The sequence below is a fragment of the Microtus pennsylvanicus genome, chromosome 10, assembly GCF_037038515.1.
Source record: "Microtus pennsylvanicus isolate mMicPen1 chromosome 10, mMicPen1.hap1, whole genome shotgun sequence".
NCBI lineage: Eukaryota > Metazoa > Chordata > Mammalia > Rodentia > Cricetidae > Microtus > Microtus pennsylvanicus.
Window position 1 is genome coordinate 30,701,379 of NC_134588.1, and position 26,644 is coordinate 30,728,022.

Here is a 26,644-nt window from a genome sequence, read left to right on the forward strand (position 1 = left end):
TCCAGTTTCCTGACTGCCTCAGCAAAAGCCATCTGTGTCAGAGGCGGCATCCTTGTTCACCAGACCCTCACCACACCACAGGCGGGGATGTCTCAGAAAGACTGCAACAGTCTGAACAGGTTTCCTTCAGCATTCTCCAGGGGCCTTGGGCCAGCATCCGCTTCTCTTCTCCCTCAGTCCATCAGGTCACTTGGACCGCCATCCTCCTCTTGGCCCCGCCCCATCACACGCTCACGACACGCCCCTTCCCAGCCCCCAGCAGAGCTAGTACTGGCCAACAAGGTACCCAGGAAGATGGGGTCCCTGGGTTCTGGCGCCTGAGGACCCACAAACCATTCCCTGCAACAAGTCCGTGCACTCAAGGTGGCTCGCAGCCGACCTCCTTCAGCCCCTGTATTGCCGGTGCAAGCTTCCGAGGCACTGTAGCCTCGTCAGGCACATCCTCCGTGTATCCCTGTTTGAGGACAGGGGCTCTACAGAAAGAAAGCACGGTTCCCGGGCTGGCTCCGGGTTTTTTACTCGGACTGTTCAGGCTTGGAGAACAATGGAGCAGCTCTCCAGCTTCCTCCACCGAGGAAGCTTTGTTCCTCCCTTCCCGCCAGCTTGGCTTTCATTAGCCAAAGGGCAAAGGCTTCTAGGGAGTCTCCGCGCAAAAGCCCAGACCTTCCCCTAAAACACTTAGGGGGATGGGAGTGGTGGTTGCTTGGGGCTGAGGAAAAGGACGCGTCCAGATGCGCGCAGCTGGCTGCCCGCCCGCCTCCCTGGCCCCAGACACTTCTTGTTGCCAGGTCCCCCACACCCGGGAAATCCGATTCAAGCTCCCACCCGGGATTCACAGAGGAAGTGGAGCCTCAGCTCTGCTCCAAGGACCAACTGGACCTCACATCTGCTCTCCGTACATCTGTGCTCTAGATCTGGGCCCTTACCAATGCTCTCCTAGCAATTCTGGATGCTGTATTATTCAGCGCGGACCACTCCTCAGCCAGTGTCTCTACCAACCTCCCTGTGCTTTGCCATATTAGGACTCTGGACTTGAAAATTCAAGGGAGCTTATGGTTTCTGAGAACCTAAGTCCTCCTGCCCCCATTGTCCACCCTCACCTCCGACAGGCCACAGCAGAGCCCAGGCTCCTATCAGCGACATCTTTAAGACAAGCATTAGTCAGACACAGCTGGAGGTAGGCCAGCTCTGCACATCTGGGCAGAAATGCCCCTCTGAACCTGGCCAGTGGTCAGTGTAAGAGGGAAAGGGAGGAAGCTTCGCTTTCCCCACCTCTCCTAGCAGCGAGCGGGCCAGGAGAAAACCAGGGGCGGGGTGGGGCGGGGCAGCCAGACTTACCCAGCATCTGGCTGAAGAGCAGCTGCTCCAGGTCGCCCAGCACGGTCACCACGAGCTCGGGGTCCACCTTGAGGAAGGCCCGCTCCTCCTGGCCCTTGGCTGAGGGCACGGTCCCTGAGCTCTTTTGCGCCTTAGCCTTGCTGGAAAGCAGCTCATCATCCGATTTGCCATCGTCGCTCACGGCTGCCTCAGGCGCCTTGCTGAGAGGTTTGACCTCCGCATAGGGTCCGCGAGGAATCCGGCTGGGTTTGCCTAGGCTGGGCGCTAGTGGAGCCAGTGGGGTCTTGGCGCCGCCCGCAGGGCCTCCTTTTGGCTGGAAGAGCGAATGCTCTGATTTGGACAGTGTCTTGGACATTAGAGGAGCCTCTCGGCCCTTGGGCCCCAATTTGCCCAAACCCTTGGGTGCTTTGGCCATATCATCGCTCCACTCAGGTTCATACAGCTGCAGCTTTTTCTCGGAGTCCGTGAGAAACGAGAGGTTGGTGAGCGACTTCTGTTTGCGCAGGTTGGAGGTCGGCGGCCCACCGGGGACACGGCTGTCCACGCTGCCGGACTTGAAGACCTTCAGCTCAGCTGCGCTGGCCTTGGCCATACTGCAACTGCCGCCCGCCGCCGCCTTGGCGCGCTTGGGCAGCATGCCTCTGCCGTCCGCCGCGGCCGCCTTTCTGCTGGCTCCCCGAGGCTCGTCCGCGCCCTCGTCGCCGCCGCTGCCGCTGCCGCTGCCGCCGCTCAGCTCCACCTCGGGCTGCACGCTCTTGACGCTGCTGCCCAGCATTCTGCCTGCCAGGAGCGCATGGACGATCCGCGCGTCTGCAGGCACGGGGCGGGGGAAGGAGGCGGGAGCGAGAGGAGGGGGCGGAGAGGGGGGCAGACGGAAGAAACCGCGGAGGAAGGGGAGAGGAAGGGGAGAGGAAGGGGAGGGAGCAAGGGGGCGAGAGGAGGGCGAAAAGGGAAAGAAATGCGGGAAAGGACAGGGAAAGAAGCCCGGGAAGAGGAAAAGGCGAGGAAATAGCGGGCGATGGGGGCGGGATCGAAGGAAAAGGGGCGGGGCAGGGGGAATATAAATTAAAAAATGTAAATCAGTCAAAGGAAGGATGGGAGCCCGGAGGCTCCATCAAAGCGGGGACGTGCTGTGATGCTGGGATCTCGTCTAGGTCTCCGGGTGGCCCGATTTGTGCGAGGGCCGCGCACTCCGGGGCAGCGCCCTCACTACACTCCTCCTTCCAGCTCGTGGAGAGACTGCAGGCTGCAGCTCCCGGCGAAGAAGGGGAGGGGGAAGGCGGGGAGCAAACAGGAGGAGGGGTGGAGTGTGTGCAAGGGGAGGGAGGTAGGGGAGAGAGTGTGTCTATTTCTGGCTCGGGAGGGGGAGGTGTCTGTGAGCTGAGCCCTGGGGGCACAGAAAGGATCCCACCAGTTTTTCTTCTTGCTTTCTGTAGAGAGATGAGGTATATGGTTCCCTAATGCATCTGGGAAAATGTATCTGTGGAGGAGATTAGAGGTACAGGTGAAGGTACTGAGAAAGGGTAACTGTGGACACAGGAGAAAGTTGCCCTGTAGGGTCTGGGGTAGAAACCAGTAGACCCTGTGGTTCCCACACACCACCTTTAGTTTTCCCCAAGGAAACTCTCTTGCTACCTTCGGTACTGTAGGGTACACTTTGCCCTGAGGTAAGCCCAGAAGGTAAGGGACACAGTACAAGACAGGGTGGTTCAAACAGATTCCAGGGTTGACAGAGAAGAGGGGCTGGGATGTAAAAGGAAGGGGCAAATCCTTAGAGCAAGAATCTGAGTTCCCATTCCACTTGATCACATGACCTTGTCAAAGTCATTGAAGCTCTCTTGCTGTCTGTCGCTCCTATTGAAGCTCTCTTGCTGTCTGTCGCTCCTATTGAAGCTCTCTTGCTGTCTGTCGCTCCTACAGGGGTTTATAATACTAGCTTCATAGGTAACGGGGCTTTGGAAACCTAAGGACTCCGAAGAGACTTAGCATCCATCCTTTAGCAGAGACAGAACCAATGAAAAAGATCCTGGATATGTCCATCCCACCAGTGAAGCTCTCCAAGTGCCATACTTGTCCAGAGGAGGTGTTAATGGTTAAAGGGCTCTGAGGCCTGAATGCTGGACACCAGGTACTGACCAGAGCCCAGTATACTCTCCTTCATCCCAGGATAACTTTCACCATCCCAGGGCTGGATTGAGAGTCTTTCTAGGACAGGGACTGGAGCAGAGAGACCATGTCTAGCACAGTGCTGAGAATGGAGGGTACTGGGCAGAGACGTGTTTGACAAGGGCAGTGGACTTTCAGCTGGCCTTAGAGATCCAAAGAAAGATGGAAATCCTGGCCTCCAGGAAATACAAGGCAGACAACTCAGGACTTGGGGAAATAACTTTGTCCCTGTGAAAATGAAGTGTCACACACGTTTATCTCAAGGAAGGCAGGCATGGGTGTGCGTTCTAATTACAGGGATGACAAGAGGCAATGCCTCCAAGGAGCGAGTGAAGAGAGCTGGGTGCAGAGATTGGCCAGGCAACCAGTGATCAGAGGCCCTAACTCCAGATCTTAGGAAGCTCAGAGGTAGAGTCAAGACTGTGAGTTCATGTAGGAAACAAGCAATTTGAAGCTGGCCAAAGGACTGTTGAGTAGCATCCCTGTAGAACATGACCAGGCATAGAGGTGGACACAGGACACACAAATCCTCAAGCTTCTACCTGGAATAAGCTCCTAGTTCAAGCAAGAGAGAGAGTGTCTCTGATCCCACAGACTACTTGTAATAGTGTCACAAACAACTGGAACTTGAGATCCTCCTGCCTCAGCCCTCTGAGTGCTTGGATCGTAGATACGCCAGTTTTTATTCTTATCCATTTGTCATTCTGTAATTTAATCAAGATTTCCCGGATTCAAACACATGGAAATGTTACTTTCTCTAGAAGTTGCAATTTGGGAAAGCATACCTGTGGACTGATTTACCCAGTTCTCAGTTGTTGTTGATATTTTTCCCCTGCATATAAATTCATCTCCGTCTTAGCTAACAAAATTGAGCAATACTATGTCCATCTACTGATGTCTACTGCTGCAGCCCAAATGCCTGGCTTACCCTGAGCCCTCATCTCTGGTGTGGTATCTGTAGTGCAGCCTTCAGCATTTCATGAAACCCTAGTTCACGTGTTGTTCTGTCCACCTGCGTTTCCTTTGCTCCGGATGCCTCCTGCCCCCGGGACCTGACCTTCCTTCCGCCATGGTTGTCTCATTCCCTCATTTGATATTTGGTGTGTTAGCTTAGTTCTTCCTCTTCTCTGTATCCTCTTTGTTCCTTTGTGTCTTCTCTCATGGGATAGCTTATTTCCCAAATCTCAAGTCCCTTTTCCTCCTTCAATAAACAGCCCCTGAATTTCTGCTTCTCTTTAGAAGAAGACAGCGCACCAAAGGAAAGGTCGCTCCTTCGAATTCTGGTTAAAACCTGTTCTTTTTTTTAATTAATTTATTTATTAAGGATTTCTGCCTCCTCCCCGCCACTAAAACCTGTTCTTATCAGAAGAGAGGCAGCGCCCCTTCCTACCCTCTAAGTCTGGATCCCTCTCCCTCCCACACAGCACATCACCTGTCGGTTTCTGAGAAGTAAAATACTATCTATGCACGATGTCGTGAATTAACTCACCGCCAGTCCCCCTCCCATCTTTAAAGGGTCTTTTGCCATGGCCAGGTGGTGGTCCCTTTAAACATTAGCTTGGCATCTTGGAATACCCAAGGCTCCCTAGTACCACCTCTACCTCTCTCACTCTTTTTTATTCTTTTCACATCCCCTGAGTCCAACCATCCTCTTCTGTAGTGAGAATACTCTGCTGCCGTGGCAACAGCCATTCTGGCATCCGTCGATAAAGCGGAGACGTACAGAGCCTTTTCTACAGTGATTCCTGAAAAGAGGGAGTTCTGCTATGTCATCACCATCCCCAAGATCAACCCTGAGCCCCTCCTACTCAGCCATTTCCTCCTTTGCTACCCTGCAAAAATGCCAGGGCTCAAGTGGTTCACTGCTTAGAGACCAGTGATCATCTAGGGATGGCAAGATGAGGGAGAGAGTGGGCTGGGCAGATGGAGGGTGCTGATGATGTCAGTAACCTTCTGTGAGGTCTGGCTCCTGTCAGTTCCTACTGGAGAGGTGGGGAAAGAGGCCGGTTTGGAGTCATTTATATCTTCAGTTGCTCGAGCTCCTAAAACAAACAAACAACCCCACTTCTGCCAGTTTCTGTACTGGAAATAGGTTGTGTAATTTGACCATATTTGCTGACTAATATCTTGAGGCGATTTGAGGAATGAAGATGTAGGCACTGGGCCAGGGAAAGACATGCTGCGGGACTTTACGTTCTCACATCCCCCCCCCCCCATGACTGGAAATAATGTAACCCAGGGTGAGGGGGCGGTGGTCTGGGGCTCTGCCTGGTGGGGTAGTGTTAGCTGGAGGAAAGGCAGAAGAAGAGAGATGAAGGTAGAAATGAGAGCTAGACTGTTCCTGCCCTGATGACCTTGAAAGGTAACCTTGGGAGAAGGGACTGTGAGGGAGAGAGGAGTGGGCAGAGGAGTCCACACTTTGCTCCCCACATAGCACAGGACAGAGTTTGGGGGGCATCACTCTTGTTTCTGTGCCCACAGTCAGGATCCGGGGAACAAGGACTAGAGACACAACCATGTGACTGCAAGGCTAGCCTACTTATCCTGGGCTAGTGCTGGGGCTGCCATCAACCCCAAAGAGTAGTGACAAGCTAAAGGCTTTCTGGGCTCATCCTCCTGTGATGAGCCTTCTTGCCACTTCCCTGAAAAGATTCTGACACCCCCATCTCTCTCTATAGAATGTCCATTATCTGTTGCCCCCCCCAACTTCATTCTACCAGGTCATTTCCCTATGTCACTCTGCCCCTCAGTGGGGACTTCAGGATGTGAGCAAGGCCATGCTAGGTGCTGTGGAAATAGCTGATGTTTAAACACCAAGTCTCTAGAAAGGCCCCCCCCCCCCATTGCTCATAATGTGTCAGGTCAGCTGGGATAGAAGCTGGGGGATTTAGCAGAACACAAACTAAAACACGCATGTCCTTGTGGAGTTTATATTCAAATGGGAAAGATAGCAAATTAGCTAGAGATACCAGCTACTTGAAAGCACTAAGGAGGGGCCAGCAAGATAGCTCAGTGGCTAAGCAAACTTGCCATTAAGCTTGACAACCTTGGTTCCATTCCCAGAACCCACATGGCAGAGCTGACTCCTGAAAGTTGTCCTCTGAGCTCCCACAGACAAAAGAAACATTTAAAAAAAACGTGAAGGAGAAAAAATGGAAATAAAAATTCCTGGTATATTTGGAAGACAACGAGGAAGACAAAAGGTTGGAGAGAAGACGGGAGGGAAGCTGCAGGAAGTGGATGAGAGATATAAGGGCAGGCGTGGCACGGAGGGCCTTGTAGGTCCTCACAGAAGGGACTGGTTACTTGGAATAACACTGGCAGGTCAGGGAGAGACCTGCCTTCCCCTGGGGAAAGATCCTTTGAGTCTTAGGTGGAAGCGCATTTTTGGGGTCATTAGCTAAAGTGGTGAATCCAGTGGAAAGATGATGGCGGTGAGGGGGTGACCATGAGAAATGGTCAGCCATGGTATACACTGGAGCCCTTAGAACTCGCTCTTTGGCTAAATATGGGTATGTGGGAGAGAAAGGGATCAAGGCCATTTCCCCCAATGTTTTTGGCCCGTACAACTCTTGCATGTCTCTATTTTTCTTTGTTTTGGTTTTGGTTTGTTTGGTTTTTGTTTTTCAAGACACAGGCTTTCTCTGTGTAGTCCTAGCTGTCCTGGAACTTGCTCTGTAGACCATGCTGTCCTTGAACTCAGAGATCTGCCTGTTTGTTGTGTACCACCACAGGCTTTCTTTTGTTGTTGTTGTTGTTAAAATAAGTTCTCACCAGGCTAGCGCTGAACTTAATCTCCTCATGCTTTAATGTTTTCTGAATGCTGAGATTGCACGTGTGTCATCAAACCCAGCTCCCCTCAACCCCTTGTGAAGAAGAATGCTGCTCCTTTAAGGATGGCACCCCGACTCTCCCCACAGTTCACTGCAGCCTCTGTCATGATTTCCTAACATCTCGGCCATAATTCATTTATTCGTGTTTCTCAAGAATCCATTTTTTTTTGGTTGAACTTGTCCTCAAAGGCCATCAGAGTCCTCTGCGCATAGTGGGCTCTCAGGAATATTTGGTGAATGACGACTGGTTAATGAATGAATGCGTGACTCAGAACAGATGTGTGGGGCCTGTAAACAGGGGTGACCTCTCAGTACCCTGTGGTGAGAGACAGCACAGCTGGAGTGGGGAGTGGAAGCCAGGCCTCTGGGAGAGCAGCCCGGCAACATCTTTTCTCACTTCTCTATAGCCCCAGGACAGGAGGAGGCCACTGACCCTGTCCTTGTCCCGTTCACAGGAAACTCCATATCTTCAGGGAATGACCTTGGGACATCTAGCTATGAGACTACTTCATGCTCCCAAACTTCTGTTGTATTCAGAGGCTCAGGGGAGCTTTGCCGCACTTCGGAGCAGAAGGGGCAAGCATGTCCAAGGTGTCCTCACAGCCCAGTCTGTCTGGCACACGTATTAGCACGAAACTCGGACCAGAGTCTACCATGTACTCCTGTGTGCATAGGAAAAGTTAATAACAGACACAGTGATGTCGCACAACACCCCGGCTTGCTTGTACCTACAGGGAGTCCTCTTAGATTGGTTTACTCCCTGCCTACTAGGAGTAGGGAGTATGAGGCTTGGCAAGCTGAAAGCTGGTAACAGAACCAGGGTTGTAGACCTTAGTCAACCCCCACCCTGCCCCTGCCCCAGTCCCAAGAGGACAGAAATGTGGATCAACCCTAAGCCGTGCACACTTTCCTTAGAACTCCCAGCAGCATGGCCTTCTCCTCCTCTGACTGGATAGGGCAGTGCATGGAGGGCCGAGGAGGCTTGGAGAAGAAAACCAAGTCATTTCTCGTCACACAAAGTCACAGGACATAAAGACAACTAGACATCTCCTTAAGTCTGGGGAGGCATTGACCCTCTTCCAGAGGTCTGGAGAACCTGAGGTAACAGAGGCTGAGGCCTGTTCAAGAGAGCCTGCTCCAGATCTGGTGTGAAAGGGCAGAGGACAGGCCCCTCCTCCAGCCACAGGCTCCTTAGGGACCCCAGGGCTACAATGGCTGGGTCTTAGCAGAATCTGGCTCAGGGCTGGGCTGCAGTTGCTTGTTCTTGTCAGGTGTTTTGGGCCTCGTGCCTGAGCATGAGGGGCCTTTCTTCCTGGTGGTTGGTTCTCGAAGGGCTGTCCAGGAAGTGGAGGTGTGGGCTCAGGACCTGCAGGCACGGAGGCCCTCCTCCCCTCATAGCTACAGTTCTGTGATTCCCAAGAGGAGTTCTCTGACTTGGTGGTCTGGATGGCCTTTCAGGAAGGACCACCCCAATCTCTGGGGCCTAGCTGCCATACAGGCCTGTGCTGACCAATATACAAGCTCTATACAGCTCTTACCTCGTCTCCTGGCAACTGTGCCCCCTACTGCTCCCCTACTTGCCTCTGTCCAGATCTGACTCCACCCCCGTACCTTTGCTTTGCCTGGCCTTTCTCTGTATGCATTCAGGTCCAGTGCATCGCGCAAGGCCTCCTTGCTCAGCCCTCCTTGACTGCCTCACACAACTTTGGGCTTTTCCTGCCTTCTGATTGTAGTTGAGGGCTATGTAGTCATATTCTGCTTACTTGCATCACGGCCAGGTCCTCTTCCACCAACAATGAATTGAAAGCCTCCTACATAAGGCAGATGGTGATGACACACTGAGGCTTGTGAACCGAGGGCAGCAGACCTGCAGGAACCAGGTACCGGGGCCCTCTTACATATATTCTATAGTACCTTATTTCATAAACCCTATGAGTCAGGGAGTCTCATCATAAAACTTCCTTTTATGGAGTAAGAAACTTTCCCAAGACCATATTGTGGGTACCCGAGATAATGAGAGATTGAATACCATTCTGTTGTGGGGGACCATCCCGTGGACAGAGGAAGTGGCATACAGTACAGCCAGTCTCTTGTCTTAGCTTCATCAACTCTGTCCTCCTCAATCCCAGTGACCCTAACAGACCCACAAGCTTGAGATTAGGGTTTACCCTAATCTCTCATCTTTGGGGCCATGGGTTCTCTTTGGACTTGCTATATGGTGTTAGATTCCTGTTTCCTCTGTACCTCCACGGGTCCTGTAAATTACATAGGGCGAGAGGGAGAGGGTATGGAATCTCCACTTTCTCTGCTCTGAGGAATCCCGGAGGAAAAAGTATGGAGAAATACCTAATCTAGGGCACGCTGTCTGAAACTGTACCCATTTGAAACCACATCCCCTTGCTTCTCTGGTCAACTAGAAGTCCAGGTGTTTCCACATGTTTATGTCCTATACATCACTGTGGCAACTGCACCCCCCCACAGCTACCATGGTCCTTGCACACTGAGCCTCAGATAAGCTCGGTACCACCTAGATTACATGGTCCACAGACCAACACCAGCCTAGATTGGTTGTCATGGCAACTATGGGCATGAGATAGGAAACTCCAGGCAAGCAAAGGGAGAGGAGAGTGGAGAGAGAGAGAGAGAGAGAGAGAGAGAGAGAGAGAGAGAGAGAGAATATATTCAGATATTCAGTAGACTCAGGCAAACTACTTGTGGGAGCATGTATCTTCTTTTTTTTTTTTCTTTTAATGGTCTAACCCAGAATCAAAGCAGATACTCCATGCAGAGTCTCACAGCGCTGAATCACAAGGTTACATGGGACCTTGGAGATAGTCTTATGCAATATTTTCCCTCGTGGACTAACTGACCTATTTGTAATAAACCCTATTGCCTCAGTGAGGGCCAAACAAACCCCCAAAACAGAGGGAAAACACAAGACCACAGCTGAGGTTGTCTTGCCAACCCATTTGATGACATCCTACCACAAAAAATAACTTTGTGATCTGTATCCACAGACCAGATTTAGGAGATCAGTAGACCGAGTCACTGAATATCAGCAACATGTCCAGATGGTAGCCATTTGTCTCGGAGACATAATGTCCATTGGTTTCTTAAGGAGGTTCTAGAGCCTCAAACAGTTAAAGATAACTGTATGCATACAGAAACCATAACCCACCTTAACAGGATAGAGACACCTGGGCAAGCACTGCCCAGAGAGAAGCCACTCCCACTCCGTGGCTGCTCTCACTGGCCCACTGACACTTCTGTGCTTTATTAGAGTTTTTGCTAGGTTTCTCAATAAGACACAGCATTCAACAGAGGGCTGCCATGGATTCATATTTCGATTATTTTTACCAGTATCACTGGCAATTACTTGGCACAGAAAAATAGCTCTGCAAATCCTAGAAATAGTTCCCGGAGCAGTGGGTGGGGCTTTGAGAGCCGAGAAGAGAACTTCACCTTCTCAGAGCCTGCTTTATCCGCAGGAGCTTGCCACTTCAGCACTTCCTCCTGCCTCCTCCTCCGCATGAATCCAACCTCTGCAGCAGGAAGGATGCAGTGAGCTCACCATGGATGTCCTGCTCCTGGCTGGACCAGTTTAGTATGGAGACTCAGGCTCCACATTCCCTGCTTCAGTCCCATGAGTTCTTCTCAGAAGTTCCCTTAGCTTTTTTACCCTGCAGAACACCCTCATTTCCTAGTTCTACCCTCACTGGCAGTGGGATCCTTAAAAAAAGTACAGCCTGGTGTGGTGGCTCATGCCTTTAATTCCAGCACTTGGGAGGCAAAGGCAGGCAGGTCTCTGTGAGTTCCAGGACAGCCTGGTCTATCTACATAGCAAGTTTCTGACTGCCAGTGCTACATATTGAGACCCTGTCTGGAAAACAAAACAAAAGAAGGTATAGCCAGGTATTTCTTGATTTTTTTCCCCCCTGTCCCAGGGCTTTTCCCGCTCTGGGATGAGTGACCTGGAACTCACTGGCCCTACCTTAGTTTTCTCTGAAGTCTGGGACTCCTGTCTGCTCAGGGCCACACATAGGATGGAAGACAGAGCCTACCATCCTGGCTCTTGTGTCTGCTACCTTATGCGCGGAAGGTACCTGCCCTTGAGCTCCATCTGTATGAGTAGACAGCCTAAAGGGGGCAGAGCCAGGGACTCTAATCCTCTTGCCAAAGGGGTCATATGGGATGTGGTTTCTGTGAGGTACTGGGCTTTCCAGAAAGATCACAGTATAGAAATACTAAGGAGGGCCGGGTGATGGTGGCGCACACCTTTAATCCCAGCACTCGGGAGGCAGAGGCAGGCGGATCTCTGTGAGTTCGAGACCAGCCTGTTCTACAGAGCTAGTTCCAGGACAGGCTCCAAAGCCACAGCGAAACCCTGTCTCGAAAAACCAAAAAAAAAAAAAAAAAAAAAAGAAAAGAAAAGAAATACTAAGGAGGCTGGGCAGCCTTCTCTGGGCAAGACAGAGGCCAGTCTGGGGGAGATTCCTAAGAATCTTATGGTCAGGCCTTCCCCGTGGACTACTGGCCCACAGTAGCTAACAGAGGTCTGGGTTTGGGTGGGGGAGCTGAAGCAGTTGTCTGCCGTTAGAGATTGAATCTCCCTGCAGCCATGAGGATGAAGGCAAGTCCGAGATAGACAGGATCCCAGGATGAGAACAGGGGTATAGTCCCCAGGAACAGCACAGAGGAAAGTGTGTCGCTAACCCATCTGCTTTCTATTCATCTTTCCAGGAACAAGAACTCCGGATGAAGGGGGATGGCCCGAGACTCCTTGTTGTGGTGTCAACCTGACAAAAACCTAGAATCCTCTGGGAGACAGGCCCCTGGACATACTCACAGGGTACGGGAAGACCCACCTTCATTGTGGGCAGGAGATCCTGGACTGTATAGGTAGCTGGAGGGAGGGCTGAGTACAAGCGTGCGTGCATTCATTGCTCTCCGGTAACTGCTTCCACTCCTGATGGCTCAGCTTCTCCGCCCTGATCGACTGTAACCCTAACTGTGGCCCTGCTGTTGCTTGTTGTTTCCGGGGTGTCATGAAGCTAGAGCTCTGCCCCTCACCTCTGGGACAGGGCACAAAGTCAGAGCTGAAACATCTCCGGGATGCCCTGCGGAACCTGTGCAGCTGCCTAGGCTCTGTGTCGAGCAGCTCCAACAGCATCGTAAATCCTGACTATACCTTCTTTTGTTTTGTTTTTTATCTATTTTTTTTTTGAGACAGGGTCTCAATATGTAGCACTGGCTAGAAGCTTTTGCCTATTTTGCTCAAACTTCTAAAACGTACCTGGCACACAGTAAGTGTTTAATGGTGAACACTTCTGGGGCTGGGCAGGCTGAGGCTTTGGTTTCCTTAGTGCAGCAGAAAACAGGGAAACCAGGCACTCTCAACCCTACGTGTTGGAGTTAGAAAACTCAAAGTGGCAGATGCTGTGCAGAGCGACTCACACACCTGCAGGAGGCGGAACATGGGGCGGGTCTGGCCCAGGGCAACCGTGGCAAAGGGGACTTCCGGCTGCCCAGCCTCTGCAGCTCTTGATATTTGTTAAAACTGTTCCTACTGGGTTCAATTTACTCTACAGATAAATCTCATTGCCAGCCAAATGCCGTCAGGAGGAGTCACTCAGTCTTCTCGCTCCCCACTCCCCGCTCCAAGGCGGCAGCATCCAGATCCCTCTCTTTCTATTTCAGTCCCTCTGGCAGCATACCTCAGATGACCTCCCTCCTCCAGCCTCCTCCTTTGGGTCCATCACAGAGCCTGGCTTGGTTATATTAGCCATCCCACTGCTTCTCCCTCAGCCACTGCCCACTCTCTGGGCTCTACACATCTTCTTCACCGAGGTCATAGTGTGCACGGCTAAGGATGTGGCCACCAAAGACGGGCTGCCTGAGTTCAAATCCTGAATGGACCAAGTTGGGTGAATCCTTTAACTGCTCTGTGCCACAGTTTCCCCCTCCGTAAGGTGGGGTGATGAGGACAGTTTTCTTGATAAGGAATGTATTTTATATGGGCATGTATTAAATAATAGCTATGCATCGGGCTCTCTTCTACGAACTTTTCCTGTGGAAGCACTTAATTCCCACAAACCCCTAGGGGAAGGTTTATTTATTAATTCACTGGTTTATTTAAAACTAATTTTAAAAACACGGTCTCTTGTAGCCCCCACTGGCCTTGAACTCACTCTTTAGGCAAGGATGACCTTGAACTCCCAATCTTCCTGGAAGTACAGGTGTTAGCCACCACGCCCTGCTGCAAAAAGTATCTCTATTATTATTACAACCGAGGTAACAGAGGCACAGAGAGATTTAGTATCTTCTCCCATGCTGTGCAACCAGAGTGAGGAGCTGAGAAGCAAGCTGTGGAGCTAGGCTCCAGCCCTCATGCAGTTGTTGGAAGGATTAAATATGCTTATAACAATGCCTGCTTTACAGAAAGCCACAATAAGTCTCAGCTGCCGCTACAAGTGTTATGCCCTCCTACCCCAACTCTTGGAAGCCTACTTGGTCCCAGATGGCTGTTGTGTTTATGTAAAAAGGCTCCTTCTGAGCTCAAGCCACACTGCAGCCTCCTCTGCCCCATTAGGGACACAGCCCTACAGTACAACAAATAGCATCCACTCTATACATGCTCTGTTTTCTGGTCAATTGTCTGCATGTCTCTCTCCACGGATGGCTGGGACATCCGGCTTATCCTGGCTGAGAAGTCCCCAGAGGACAGGAAACGCAGCAGTGTGAACTCAGCATGAAATGAAATGGGTCTAGAGTGCCAGCGGTGCCAGCTACATCCTGGGGCCTGCTAGAGTCGAGGGAGATGGTGGCAAGGTGTGTGGCTCGGTGACCCTGTTTCCTTCCCTGCCACTTGGCTGGGGTCTACCGCGATTGGCCTGAGCTTGGACCATGTGCAGTCACCACAGTGAGTCCTGGTGGCAGATGGAAAGGAAAGGGGATGAGAGGAGAAGGGCATGAGCTGCAGACAAGCAGGGCTCAAATCCTGACACAGCCCGGAGTTGCGAGTCTTCAGACAGGCCTCCCAGAGCCTGAGGTTTTTCCTTTCTAACAGCACTAAGACCACTGTTGAAGAGCCACACTGTATTTGTATAAGAAGCACCTACTGTGTGCTTACACATAGTAGGCTTTGGGAAATTGGGAGGCAATGGTGCTAGTTTAAGTCCATCTGCTGACTCAGCATCAATCATGAGCCTAAGGCTGATCCCTCCTCAGGGAGAATGAGGCCAAGGTCGACGGAACTACAAGGTCTACTGGAGCTTTTACTCACTATGTTCTTTGATGCTTGCTCTCGCCTCTGTGCTGCAGCCATGAGCTCAGAACAATGTCTTCATGCTCTCCCCGAGAGCACGGCACTCATACCTCACTCTTACCCCAGACTAAGTCCTAGCAGATATGCCGCGTTTCTTAGAATGAGCACTCTATGCTCCAGTCCACGAGACATGAACTTGTGGCTTAAAGAGAGAGTCTGCTCACCAAGGGAAAAGACAAGGACCAGAAGTAAACTCTCCCAGCAGGAGGCCAACTGCACAGTCCTCTCCTGGTCTATGTGTTTATCAACCCTCATATGAGAAGGAGGCGGGGAGGAGGCTCTGGCTGGTTCCCCAGTGACATGTGTTTCTCTGAGAGAAGATCCCTTCAGTGTGTGTCCACTTAGCACTCATTCAAACGTGCCACAAAGTGGAAGTAATTAAGGAATCCATGTAAACCCCAAGGCAACCCTTTCTAGTCCTGTACACGGCCTCACTCACACATGTGGCCATGTGGCAGAGTCAGCCCTGGTTTCCTTGCCTCTTCAAATTAAGATCTGATGACGACCTTGCAGAGAGAGCTGCGCTGAGTGTGAGCAGATGGGCTCAATGCCAAGTTGTCCCTGGAAGAGCCAGGGGACCCTGGGACAGTTGGGGAATGCAGACAAGCACCTGTGGACTAGAGTCTTAGACTCTTGCCCCCAGGGCCAAAGCAGAAGGAACAGCTGGCTGTGGACAGTCTTTGGCACACATAAAGGCCATTCCCAACACCCCAGCATGGTGGCAAGACATCATGGGAAAATTTCTTCTTGCTATATAAAGATTATAAAGTGTTCGTTTGGACTCTGTTCCAGGCAGAAAGAACTCTTTGGCATTCTCCTCTCTCCCTCTAGGACCCTGCACCTCCTCCATGCTTATGAGAAGAGCAGAGAAAGCCTGGTGGCTTCTACTTAGTTGGGAGAGGAAACCTGGCTCACAGGGGAGGCATGGGCAACAGACTGCTCACTCTGGATTCCTTGCTCATCAAACAGGGAATTCACCAACAGTCTGAGCCTAAAGGAAACTCTCCTATTTCCCACATATTAGTATTAAATCTGATTAAAATTAGTATTAAATCTGATTTAAATTAGTATTAAAACCAGGAAATAACCTGGAGATGATGGCGCATACCTTTAATCCCAGCACTCAGGAGGCAGAGGCAGGCGGATCTCTGAGTCTGAGGCTGGCCTGGTCTACATAGTGAGTTCTGGGACAGCCAAGGCTACACAGAGAAACCCTGTCTCAAAAATGAAACCAAAAAGAAAAGAAAAGAAGAAGAAGTAGCAATGAGCTCACTGTCCCATGTGAAGTGGTGTCCACTGCCGCCTGCTCTATGCATACCTAATACAGTCAACTGCTTTGTCAACAGGTATGGGCAGGACACTGGGTGGGACTTCAGGGACACCAACAAAAGGGTTTGCAGAGCCACCCCCTATACTGTGAGCTCCTTGAGAGCAGATCAAACCCCCCTCCACTTCTGTAGTGCTAGCAGTGTTTGTGTGGCACAGAGCAAATGCTCACTGGGCACTTGCTGACTGAGTAGTGAACACACGAGTGAGAGACTCACAACACGGCTCGAGTGAGTTAGGAAGCAAAAGGGCAAAACAGAGCAGAAACTTTATGGTTGCCTTTCTTCCTCTCCTCCCTATCTTCTTCAAGCTCAGTAAAGCCTAGGGCCCCTCACAAAGAAGGCATATCCTAACTCTCTCTCCATCCATCCCATCAAAGAGCTCAGTGGATCCTCAGCAGAGATGTCTGTCACCATGACAACCAGCGAGGACCACAACACAGGCAGCGCCATGAACCTTGATCCCCTTCCCTTGGTATCTTGGCGGAGATTGGCGTTTCCCATTGTTCTGTGTGAAGCCCACCTCTAGAGTTCAAGGCTTCTTGCCTTCCCACACACGGACCCCCTAACCTGGGATCTGGAGGACCATTTTCAGATCTGACTGGTAAGGGCGCTCTCCAAGATAGCAAGTCCAAGGGTTCCTAGTGTCAGTCTGCAGCAGACATGAAAAGCAAAAGTCCTCTTCCCCAGCTCATGGGGTCATAATTAGGAAGGAGCGCCTGGCTAGGTGGATGGAGATCATTAGCCTAACAATGTGGTATACACATAAGGAAGCCATTACGCTAACAAAACTGCAAATGTAAAAATAGAGCCGCACATAGTTTCCTGGTTACCGCATTCTATTCTGATGCTTTGTCAGCGCCTGTGAAATTCAGTTCGCTTTTGTCCCCTGCCGTGCCCTGCTCCCACTGCATGTATGCTATTGTGGGAGGAGATGGTTACCCTTTCAATGCCCGGGCCTTGCCCCAGGACTGTCCTCCGCAAGGCCTGCTGTAAGAAGTGAGTGCGGCGGCCCTGCAGTTGCTCTAAGATCACTGCTGTTGAGCTCTGTAGAGATGGCTCGGAAGGGCCAGTTCACCTACCTTCCCACCCAACGGAGAAGACACAGTGACGTGCTATCACTGTCAAATGACGTCAAGGCCAGACTGTGAGCTAACCTCACATTTTGCCCACTGGAGCAGAGCACAGAGATAAAGGTATAAGACCAACCTTCTGGACAGGCTTGGGCCTTCTGAGCAAGTTCATTACGGACTGACGGTGTCAGAGGTATAGGATTTGTCTGCCATGCATGGGCCCTTGGGTTTACTCCTCAGCACCGCAAACAAAATCAAGTTTGTTTCGCCAGAGCAAATTTCCCTTGGCCTAGGATGCTGACAGATAGAGTATGTTCCCCGGGTGTGCTGTCACGTGTAGTTTGGTGCATACGCTGCTGAATTTTATGGCTTCTTTTTATTTTTTAATATTGCTAGGAAATCAATCAACACATAGACCTAAACGCTATGCAGAGTGTAGAATATGACTCTCTTAGGTCCTAGCCAGTGGGTCCCAAGGCACTCATTGAGGGAAACTGGACACCCGAGGACACACTTGGAAGAGGCATATTACTGAATTTGAATTCTAGGGTCTACTCGGTCAGTCTGGGGTCTTTGGGTTTGTTAGCAGCATATGTGCTCTGGGTGACACTGTGACTACAGGGTGACCCGGGGAAGGAGACAGGTGTGGGAGTGGCTTATTATTAAGCGTGTTCCTGGGCGTGAAGCAGGGGTCAGGAAGCTGGGCAGGTAGTTATGGACTGCCACCCGGGCTCCCAGCACCTTCGCATTGAACTTGGGCTTCACCACAACCTGGCTGTCACTCTCCCGGCTCGTCACCTTTCTATTGTGATCTCCCTGTGACACACCCAGAGATTCTCACAATCTGAGCACTGGACACAGGTGACAGTGGCCCCTCATGACCACCTTCCTAGCCTGACCCTGAGGTGCTCTTAGACTTGACAGCTTTACCTTGAGTTGAGTCAAGCATGGAAGAAATTATCAGGACAGTTCACAGGTTAGTTAGATCTCATTGTCATGAGACAGATCTGAGGGCCAGGGAGATGGCTCTGCAGGTAAAGGCACTTGTTATCAAGGCTGATGGTCTGAGATCAGTCCTGGAACTCATATGATGGAAGGAGAGGACCAATTCTTACAAGTTGTCCTCTGACCTCCACATGTGCCCTGACACACCCCTAATTTTTAAAAACTAAAAGGCTGGCTTGGTGCTAACCTGATCTTCATAGCAAGTTCCAGTCCAGCTAGGGTTACACAGTAGAACTCTGCTTCAAAAAAATAGACTAAAATAAACATTTTTTTTAAGTGATAGATCCAAGATGGATGTGGTGGCATCACCCAGCACTGGAGAATGACAGGTTTGAGACCAGCTCGGAGTCCTTAGTGAGGTCCTGTCACAAAGCAATAGAAAAGAAGCGGGTCCCTAGGCCCAGGCCACTTCATTCCTTGGAGATAAGGAGAGTCCAGACAGCGATGGGCTCCTGTGCAGGAAGTCTTCCCCAGGCAGGGTACTTACCCATGCAGGACAAGCTGTCCTCAGTCCTCCTAGTGGGGCTGGTGTATCCATCAAGGGTCCAGCTTTCCTGAGGAACGGGGCCAGGCTCCTGGTCTGTCTGCAACCTGTGGGGCCGAGAAAGAAAGGTAACTCATGTCTTCAAAGCCCTTCTGTGGGCTAGGCAAACCCTTTCTGAGCTTGGGTCCTCTCATCTACCGTGCTCTAAGCTCTCTGGGCCAACCCCTCCTGGGGACATGTGTACATGTGGGCACTCCAGCAAGCAGCAGAGCTGGGCCAGGAAGAAGTCCCCGAGGGCACTGAAATGTTCAACATCTGTTGCCCTTTGTTGCCCAGCAGCATACATCATTCCCAGAGCAGAAAGATACACCCGCATCTCAGGCCCGGGTTCCTCTGCCCTGCTGTGATTCTTGCCCTTAGGATGCTCATGTTTGCGCAGCAGAAAGCACACCCGAGCATACCCGCAGGGAAGGGCTGTCTCTGACCTTGAAGCCACTGACTCCTGGTACTCAGAGGGAATTTGGCCTCTGTGGAACTGCTCACCTTAAGCACACTAGGTCAGGAAATGAGGGGTACCTCACCCTGAGTCACAATGACTCCCGGGAGGACAAGCCCATGCTAGATCCATGGTGCCAACAGGAAGGAAGGGTGACGTCTCTGGACACTGGCTACCAAGTGTACAGACCTCAGAACTCACCCCCAACCGTACAATTGCTCCAGGAACAAAGGCTGTGGGAGCTCTCCTTACATGCAATTACCCTAGGCTCAGAGCAGTCCCGCCTATCCCCATATCCCCGCCCAATGTCACCAGCTAAATGGACCCTTTGGCAGCTTGGCAGGAGGGGGAAGGGAGGGCTGTGCAGACAAGAGGGGAAATTGACAGGCTGGGCCAGGGGACTGTGGGAGTCTCTAGCGCTGCTGTAATTTGTCTTTTAGGTTTTCACTTTTTCCAATACCTCTACGTCTGGGACTCTGAATCCATCTCTGCCATGAGCTCACTGTGTAACCCAAGCAAGCGTCTTCCCCTCTCTGGGCCTGGTTTTCATCAGGACCAAGAGTGATGACCTCTGAAGGGCCAGGCTGAGGTGCTTACTGGGTTTGCAGCAGGGGTTTGTGGCTATTGCTGCCTCACTCTGAGCCATCTAGGCAGCGCTGAGGTGTTGTATGCCTGCCACCCTCAGACGGTACAAGGCAGGGTGGGAGTAAACTGAGAACGCAGGTGATCTCGTTCTGCTGGCCCCTGGGAGGTGTTGATATAATGGGTACACTCATCTTATTCAAGTGTACAACAGTCAGGGGGACAGGGGGAAATGAAACAGTTGTTTTCCTGGAAAAAAAAAACCAGAATGGACAGGCAACATATTGTTGTGAAAATAATGGGACAGCTTACTGAGGTGAGGGAATTCTATATAATATATGAAAGCTTTCACTGATAGTATTATATATAAGCAGTGTCTGACTTGAAGGAGACAGGTGCTGACCAACTCTGGAACTGGTTTACTGTCACAAGTCTACTGCGGCATTGTGTCACAACGACAGGTAAGAATGAGCCATTTGTCCGTACCAGGATTCCCAAACCCAGGAATGTGAAGGAAGGTGGCCTTTGCCTCTCTGCTATTAGTTGGCTCTGCACATGAGTCTGTACCTGCCTCTATTCCCTATGTATGCCAGGGTTTGTCTCACTTTTCAGCCCAAGAGGACAGGGCAACTTAGGCCAGAAGTCAGAGAGAGGCTGAACCAGAGAGAAGAGGAAAACCACAGTGGTGACCTCAGTGTCTCCACCCTCCTGACACCTTTAGCCAGCCATCCCTCCTTAACTAAAGTCTGCTGCAAGACTGGCCCGTGGATGGAAGGCATGCATGATCAGCGGACGACAGAGCTTGGTAGCAGGGGAGAGGTACGATGACGATGCAGGCACTTTGGCCCTTTTACAGAAACATACCAAGAGTAAGGAGAAAGTTGTGATGGAATTGGACGTGTGAGATCAGAAACTGGATTGGCCAGAAGGACATTCTGCCTTCTGGGGTCCAAGAAGGAAGGACATCAAGAGGAGGTGGGAGGTGGCGGGCAGTTGAGCATCACTGGGTTGACCACACCCAGGATTTTGAAAAGATATGGCTGGCAAGTTGGGGCAAAGTGAAAGGCGGGTAATGGATTTGTTCCCCAGACCAAGCTGGAGACAGAAGGAGGAAACCCATTAACCTCTGCTTCTGAATACACCTGAGGTTTTACAACAGCCCAAGGTGTTGGGGGTGGAGGGTAGATTTCCACGAAAACAGAATGTCTATGGATTCTAGGGAACAGATGGCACCTCCTTGGCTGTAGAGCTTAGATGAGTGGCCTAGCCAAGCTCTTGGCAGAGCTTGTCCATGGCAGCAGCTCTCGGCCGTGCAGGGTGTGCAGAGATCCAGCCCATCTGCCTACAGCATGCCGGGGTATCCTCCATCCAAATCTTACTCCTGCTATGACCCATCCTCCAACAACCACTGATGGCCTGGGAAGTGCAAGGTCTAAAGGTGGACGGTGAGGACACCGCTTCCCCAAGGTGCAACAATCCCATTTCTGTTTAAAATGCAAGCATGCAGTCAAGGTATGCTGAGTACTGGAAACACAGCTCTGTTTAAGTTGCGTTAAAATGTTCAGAGGGAAATATTCCGACCTCTTTGAAAAACGCCAGACTGTAAATATACCAGGGGACTTGTAGGGTGGATAATATAAAACCTGAGACTACTTAATACCTTGACACTTTTTCCCAAAGAATGAATTCAAAATGAAGGGAATCAGGTAGGAAAAGGAAGTCGTAGTCACCCGGGAGGCATTTAGCTGTTAGGGAAAAGGCCATTCCAAAGAAGGCTGGGGCTCGAGTGTGGCTCAGGAGTAGAGTCCTTGCCAAGCATGCAGGTAGCTGTGTGTTCGAACTCCAGCAAATGGGGAACAAACAAGGAATACTTTCCATGTGTCTATGCTTCTTGGTTCAGCTTTAGCTTCAGACTCTCAGCGGAGGAAGAAAAGGAACAGATGTGACAGCCCCTCTGTGCACTGAGTCGGGAGGAACAGTTGGGTCAAAGGGCTCACCTGGCTAAGGACACCTGGACTGTGGAATCTGCTGGGATCCCGCAGTAATGAAACTCCCTGCCTTATTGTCGGCCTTTCTCACTGTTGGAAAGTTCTTCCTATCCAGCCTCAAATCTGTCTTGAGCTAATTCCTAGCCATCATGCCACTGAGTCAGCTCTTTGGAGCTGCCCCAAGCAAACTAATTCATCTTACAACATGACAGCCTTTCCCATATTTGAGAACAGCTCACAGACCATCCTACACCTTCTCGTTCCAAAGCAAGCTAACTTCTTCGCTTCCTCTAATTATTCTTTAAACACCTTTGTGGGACTCCTCGCCAATCTGCCAGCCCTTTTCTAAATGTGTTTTGGTGTGCCGATGTCCTTTTAAAACCTGGTGCTCATAACTGAATGTAGCACTGCAAGTGAGGCCTGACCACAAGCAGAGTATAGCGGATATTAACTTCCTTGTCCAGACCCCAACACTTATTCCTGTGATATAAAGTTGCACACAATTGTTTAGAGATCTATATGCACGTGAGTTGATCTCTAGTGAAGGATGATACTCACAGGGCCCTGGCCTTCAGCTGCTCTGATATCTATCTCAGAGGTCCTCAGTACCCAGGGGCTGATGCACGAGCCTTTATATACCCCAAAATGCAAACTGGCAGCTACTTCCTATATTCGCATGGGAGTGGGGGAAACTCAGGAAGTGAGTATGGCCAGGAAAGGGTTTAGTTTGCACTCAGGCATTTCTTTTTCTTTCTTTCTTTATTTCGAGACAGGGTTTCTCTGTAGCTTTGGAGCCTCTCCGGGAACTAGCTCTTGTAGACCAAGCTGGCCTCGAACTCAGAGATCCGCTTGCTTCTATCTCCCGAGTACTGGGATTACGGGCATGTGCCACCACCACCTGGCTGCATTCGGGCATTTCTAACCTACATGATGATTAGTAATTAAAATTTAGTTTACTCAATGTGGTCATGTTAGTAAAGAGTTATTTTTACTTAAAAGGCGTAGTTGGCTAAATGTTATTCCACGTACTCAACTTGCCATGTCTGAAAGCTAGAGAGGCTGGCATGTTGGCCACACTGCTGTGAGCACACGGCCACTGCCAATGACAACAACACCTACGTAGCGATTTAAGAAGTATTACTGACTGCCAATACACCATGCACATAAACAGGCACAAGGCCGTGCGACAAGTGGTGCAAGCAGTGAGAGAAATAGAGATGGACAGACGGACACAGAAACGCTATGAGAACAGCACAGAGAAGCAGTTAAGGCTTTGCTCAAGCGACTGAAGACTCGGCGCTCAAGACAACAGTTTGTCTAACACACAGTGGTGGCAAAGGGCCTGCACAAACTTGGCAAGCCAAGAGCACCCGCTGACCTTCCTGCCTGTGTATCGGGTGCGTAGACATCTCTAATACCCTAATATAGTTCCGTCATTTCCAAGTGTGTGTAATGGCCACGTTAGGGACACCGTCATGAGTCTCTGTTTGTTGTCAAGGTCCAGAGTGGAGAAAAAGCAGAGGATTTAAGATTATAGGTCTGTCTCACACACCCAAGTTTCTAGCCATCCCCTTTCCTAGCTTTTGGCCCTGTAGTCTCCACCAGCCATTTGTCACCAAAGCATCTGTTCTCAGTGAGTTTGCCCCTTGGTCTCAGCACCCTCGTTCCTCTTTCTCTCTCCACACCCAGCTCACCTGTACTGAAAGGGGGCCACCGTGGCTGTGATTGGCTGGCTCTGCTGATGGGCGGAGGAAAAACTAATGACCCCAGGAGTAGGAGAGGGCCTCATGCTGTGCACAGGGCTGCAGACCGGAGAGGAAGTCCCTGAAGCTGCCCCTTCATCAGGCTCCAGAGACCTAGGGCGTTTGTAGGTTTTGTCTCTTTGTTCTTTTCCCTGGCAGCTAGAGAGCATTCGACCTTCAGGAGGTCCTGGAATTTGAGTTTCTCCATAACAGCTTGTCTGGGGTGGGCTCCTTCCCCTGGTCTGGCGAGAGGAGATCCCTTCCTGGGTCTTCTTCCTCTGGGTGCTTTGTGTCTCCCCAGTTCTTCTGGATCCCGCCTGACTGGAGAAGGCTGTTTTGGGGGTTATCCTGGGGCTGCTCCAAGGGGAGCTGGGGAGGCTTTCTACACTCTCGGCCAACTCCCTGGCTGGCCCTGCAGACCTGGGGGTGCCTCTTCCTCTGTAGGCCTTGGGCGAAGAGTTTCTGGAAGAGACTGCAGTCTTGCCCCGTCTTGGGGAAGTAGCACGCTGGGGGCTCAGGGCCAAGTCAGCCTGCCGAGGCCGCAGCTGGGGAGAAGCGCCTGGGGTGTGAATCCTTGTCTGTGATGAAGCTCGAGGCACAGGGATGGAAGAGGCGTAGTGTGGGCGGCTGGCAGAATTCACGTTGGCCATCTCATGCATCATCAGCGACAGGGTTGGGGCTGCACTAGGACCCTGCAGAGATGGAGAAGAGGAGAATGTCAGGTAAAGTTTCAGGTCCCTGTCCCTGGTGCATAAGGATGGTGCTGGTATTGATAGACAGCTGTGGGCTTCCTGCCTGAATCTGGACAAACAGGTAAGCCTATGCACAAAAAGCCTGCAAGAACATGCTCTGCGCGTGAGTTTTGTTTGACTTTCCTTGACTCTGCTCCTCTCTAGTGATGGAGACAGACTCACCTCACAGATGCTAGGGGATCAGGACTTTCAGGGTACCCCAAGTCCTTTAGATACCTCCCGAGGGAAATGTAATATCCTCCTACATGTCATTGGACCACAGTTCTTCCAATCCAGAAACTTGTCTCCGTGAGGCCCAGGCTCCTCCCACTCTCGTACCCTCCTAGTTGATGACCTCTTCTGGTCCTTTTCCTAATCCTACAACCACGGGGGATTTGAGCACCTGGCCATGGGTCCTCTCTGCTCGTTCCCCACCTGTATCCTGCATCCTCAAGACTGTTCTTTGCCACTTCCTCTCCCCCTCATCTAACTTCAGAAACCGAGGATCTCACTGAAGGCCAAATACCTTCAGTCACCAGTGTGCCTTCCCTTTTCTTCTACCTTGATCCATTCATTATCCCATCTCCCTTCCAGATCTCAGTCTCTCTCTCCCACCCCAGTTCCCCAGTTCTGCCATGTTAATGAGTGAACAGAATTATTCAAAGAGAATCTGTAGCTGTTATAAAGGCACATGTAATTAAATTTGGATCAATTTAAGAGTCAAGTCTTTAAAAATCAAAACATAAGTATTTACAGAATACAGACACGAACATGTCCATGATTTTGTTATGGGGAAAAAAACTTTCTAAGCACCACATCAAAGGCAGAAATAATAAAGGAGCCCGGAGGTGGTGGCACACACCTTTAATCCCAGCAGCACTCGGGAGGCAGAGGCAGGTGGATCTCTGTGAGTTCAAGGCCAGCCTGGTCTACAGAGCGAGTTCCAAGGCAGTTAATGCTATTACATAGAGAAACCCTATCTTGAAAACAAAACAAAAATAAATAAAAACAAAATAAAACAAAAAAAGAAGCCAGCAGCAGAGTCAGGGATGTTTATGCCGTTGGCGACCTCTCCCTGACCTTTGAGCTGGGGCCCTAGACCAGCTGTGGACTAGTCTGTGAGAAGCCAAGATAGATGCTCCAGCCAGGGTGGGTCTGTAGAAGCAACTTGGAGGCTGTGAGAGCATACAGGCGTTCTCCCAACCGATGACAAGAAAGAGAAGCCATATCCTCTTCCCTTCCTCTAGTTTATACTTCAGTGGCCTGATGACATTACTGGATGACCTAAGGTACCCTCCACTTGCTCCATTAGAGGTGGCTAGCAAAGCCATGTGCATTCAGAGACCACAATGAGCTCTCTTCTGCCCCTCCAGGGTTGCTGTATGGAGGACCACACCCAAGGCTCAGCTGACTCCTGCTTGAACTGCTGTGCACTCCTAGCCCTCCTGCCTGGTCGGATTGAGGGAGTGAGTCACCCCTGGCCTGTTAGGGGTACAGAGCATCCTGCTCTGTCTTCAGTCCCAGCATGAAAGGACCGAGGAGTCTTCCCACACTGCCTGTACCTGCTAGAACCTGGAAAAGTATGTAACCTCTCCATGCCTGAAAAACGAAGGCACAATAAGACTGAGAAGCAGATCATGAGTCCTTCAACAAGAAAAGAGCACCCTGCTAGACAGCCTATGGCCTCAGTGGGGTGGAGGGAGGATATAGCCTGTCACTGGCCTTCCACTCAGCCACCCCCTATAGTGGTCAGCTCTGTCTGTCAGCTTTGGTGCCGAGCCCTAGCCCGGAGGTTTTTGTGGGCTCAGGGGGCTGACCTTGGCCTAGAACACTGAGCTGCGCTGGACTCTGAGCACTGGAGCTGACCAGCAGGTCCACTTGTGGCAAAGGCTTTAGACTACTGATCTGTCCTACCCACGCTCAAGACTTTGGCATTTCTACGCTCTAGCCTCCTTGGTAAGCTGCTGCAAAGGCTTATTTCTGCTCCCATCCTTAATCCCAATCCAAATCCAATGTGGGAACCAAACCCAGTTAGGCCCCTCAAACCACCTCTTCTGGAAAGTTCATCTTTAAGAGAATTTACAAATTGCATCTTGGTTCAGCCTGATCGATCGAGTGTCTCCAGGGTGCTGTGCCCTGACCCAAAGACCCATAGCAGCCCACCTACCTGCTCTGCCAGGAACCGCCAGCTCCTAGCTCTGCAGGAACTAGTCTGGACTTCCTGGCCTCAGATGTCCCCACGCCCTCTGGCTAGGGCTGGCTGGCTTTCCAGTTCTCGCAGTCTGAAGGCCAAGGCTGCTTCTAGCTCCCTTGCTAATGGAGTATACCCAGTCACTGCTGCTTTCCCTAGATCATCATTTTTTAAAAAGCATGATGGGAGAGGACTTTTAAAACCGTGCTGTGGTAGGTCACTGGGGCCCCGCCCTGCCTCTCCATTGCAGTTGCTTGCCCCTCCTCCTCAGAAGGTCCTCTAGGAGATTGGAAGCAAGATGCTGCTTGGGAGGTGACAGCCATTGTCCCAGGTCGAGCCTGGGAGAGCCACAGCAGCCTTAGAGTG

General features: G+C 51.0%; 1 protein-coding gene across 7 annotated transcripts in view; it reads right to left on the bottom strand.

Annotated features, from left to right (window-relative positions):
• Nav1 (neuron navigator 1) overlaps positions 1-26,644 on the bottom strand; it is a 253,222-nt gene that overhangs the window by 151,141 nt on the left and 75,437 nt on the right. For all 7 annotated transcript variants that reach the window (XM_075988067.1, XM_075988064.1, XM_075988062.1 and 4 more), the window contains exons 2-4: positions 23,309-24,048; positions 18,552-18,655; positions 1,339-2,148 (exon numbers count right to left, since the gene is read on the bottom strand). In XM_075988067.1, coding sequence (XP_075844182.1) covers positions 1,339-2,148; positions 18,552-18,655; positions 23,309-24,018 — 1,624 coding nt within the window. In that variant the 5' untranslated portion in view covers positions 24,019-24,048. The remainder of the gene's footprint in view (positions 1-1,338; positions 2,149-18,551; positions 18,656-23,308; positions 24,049-26,644) is intronic.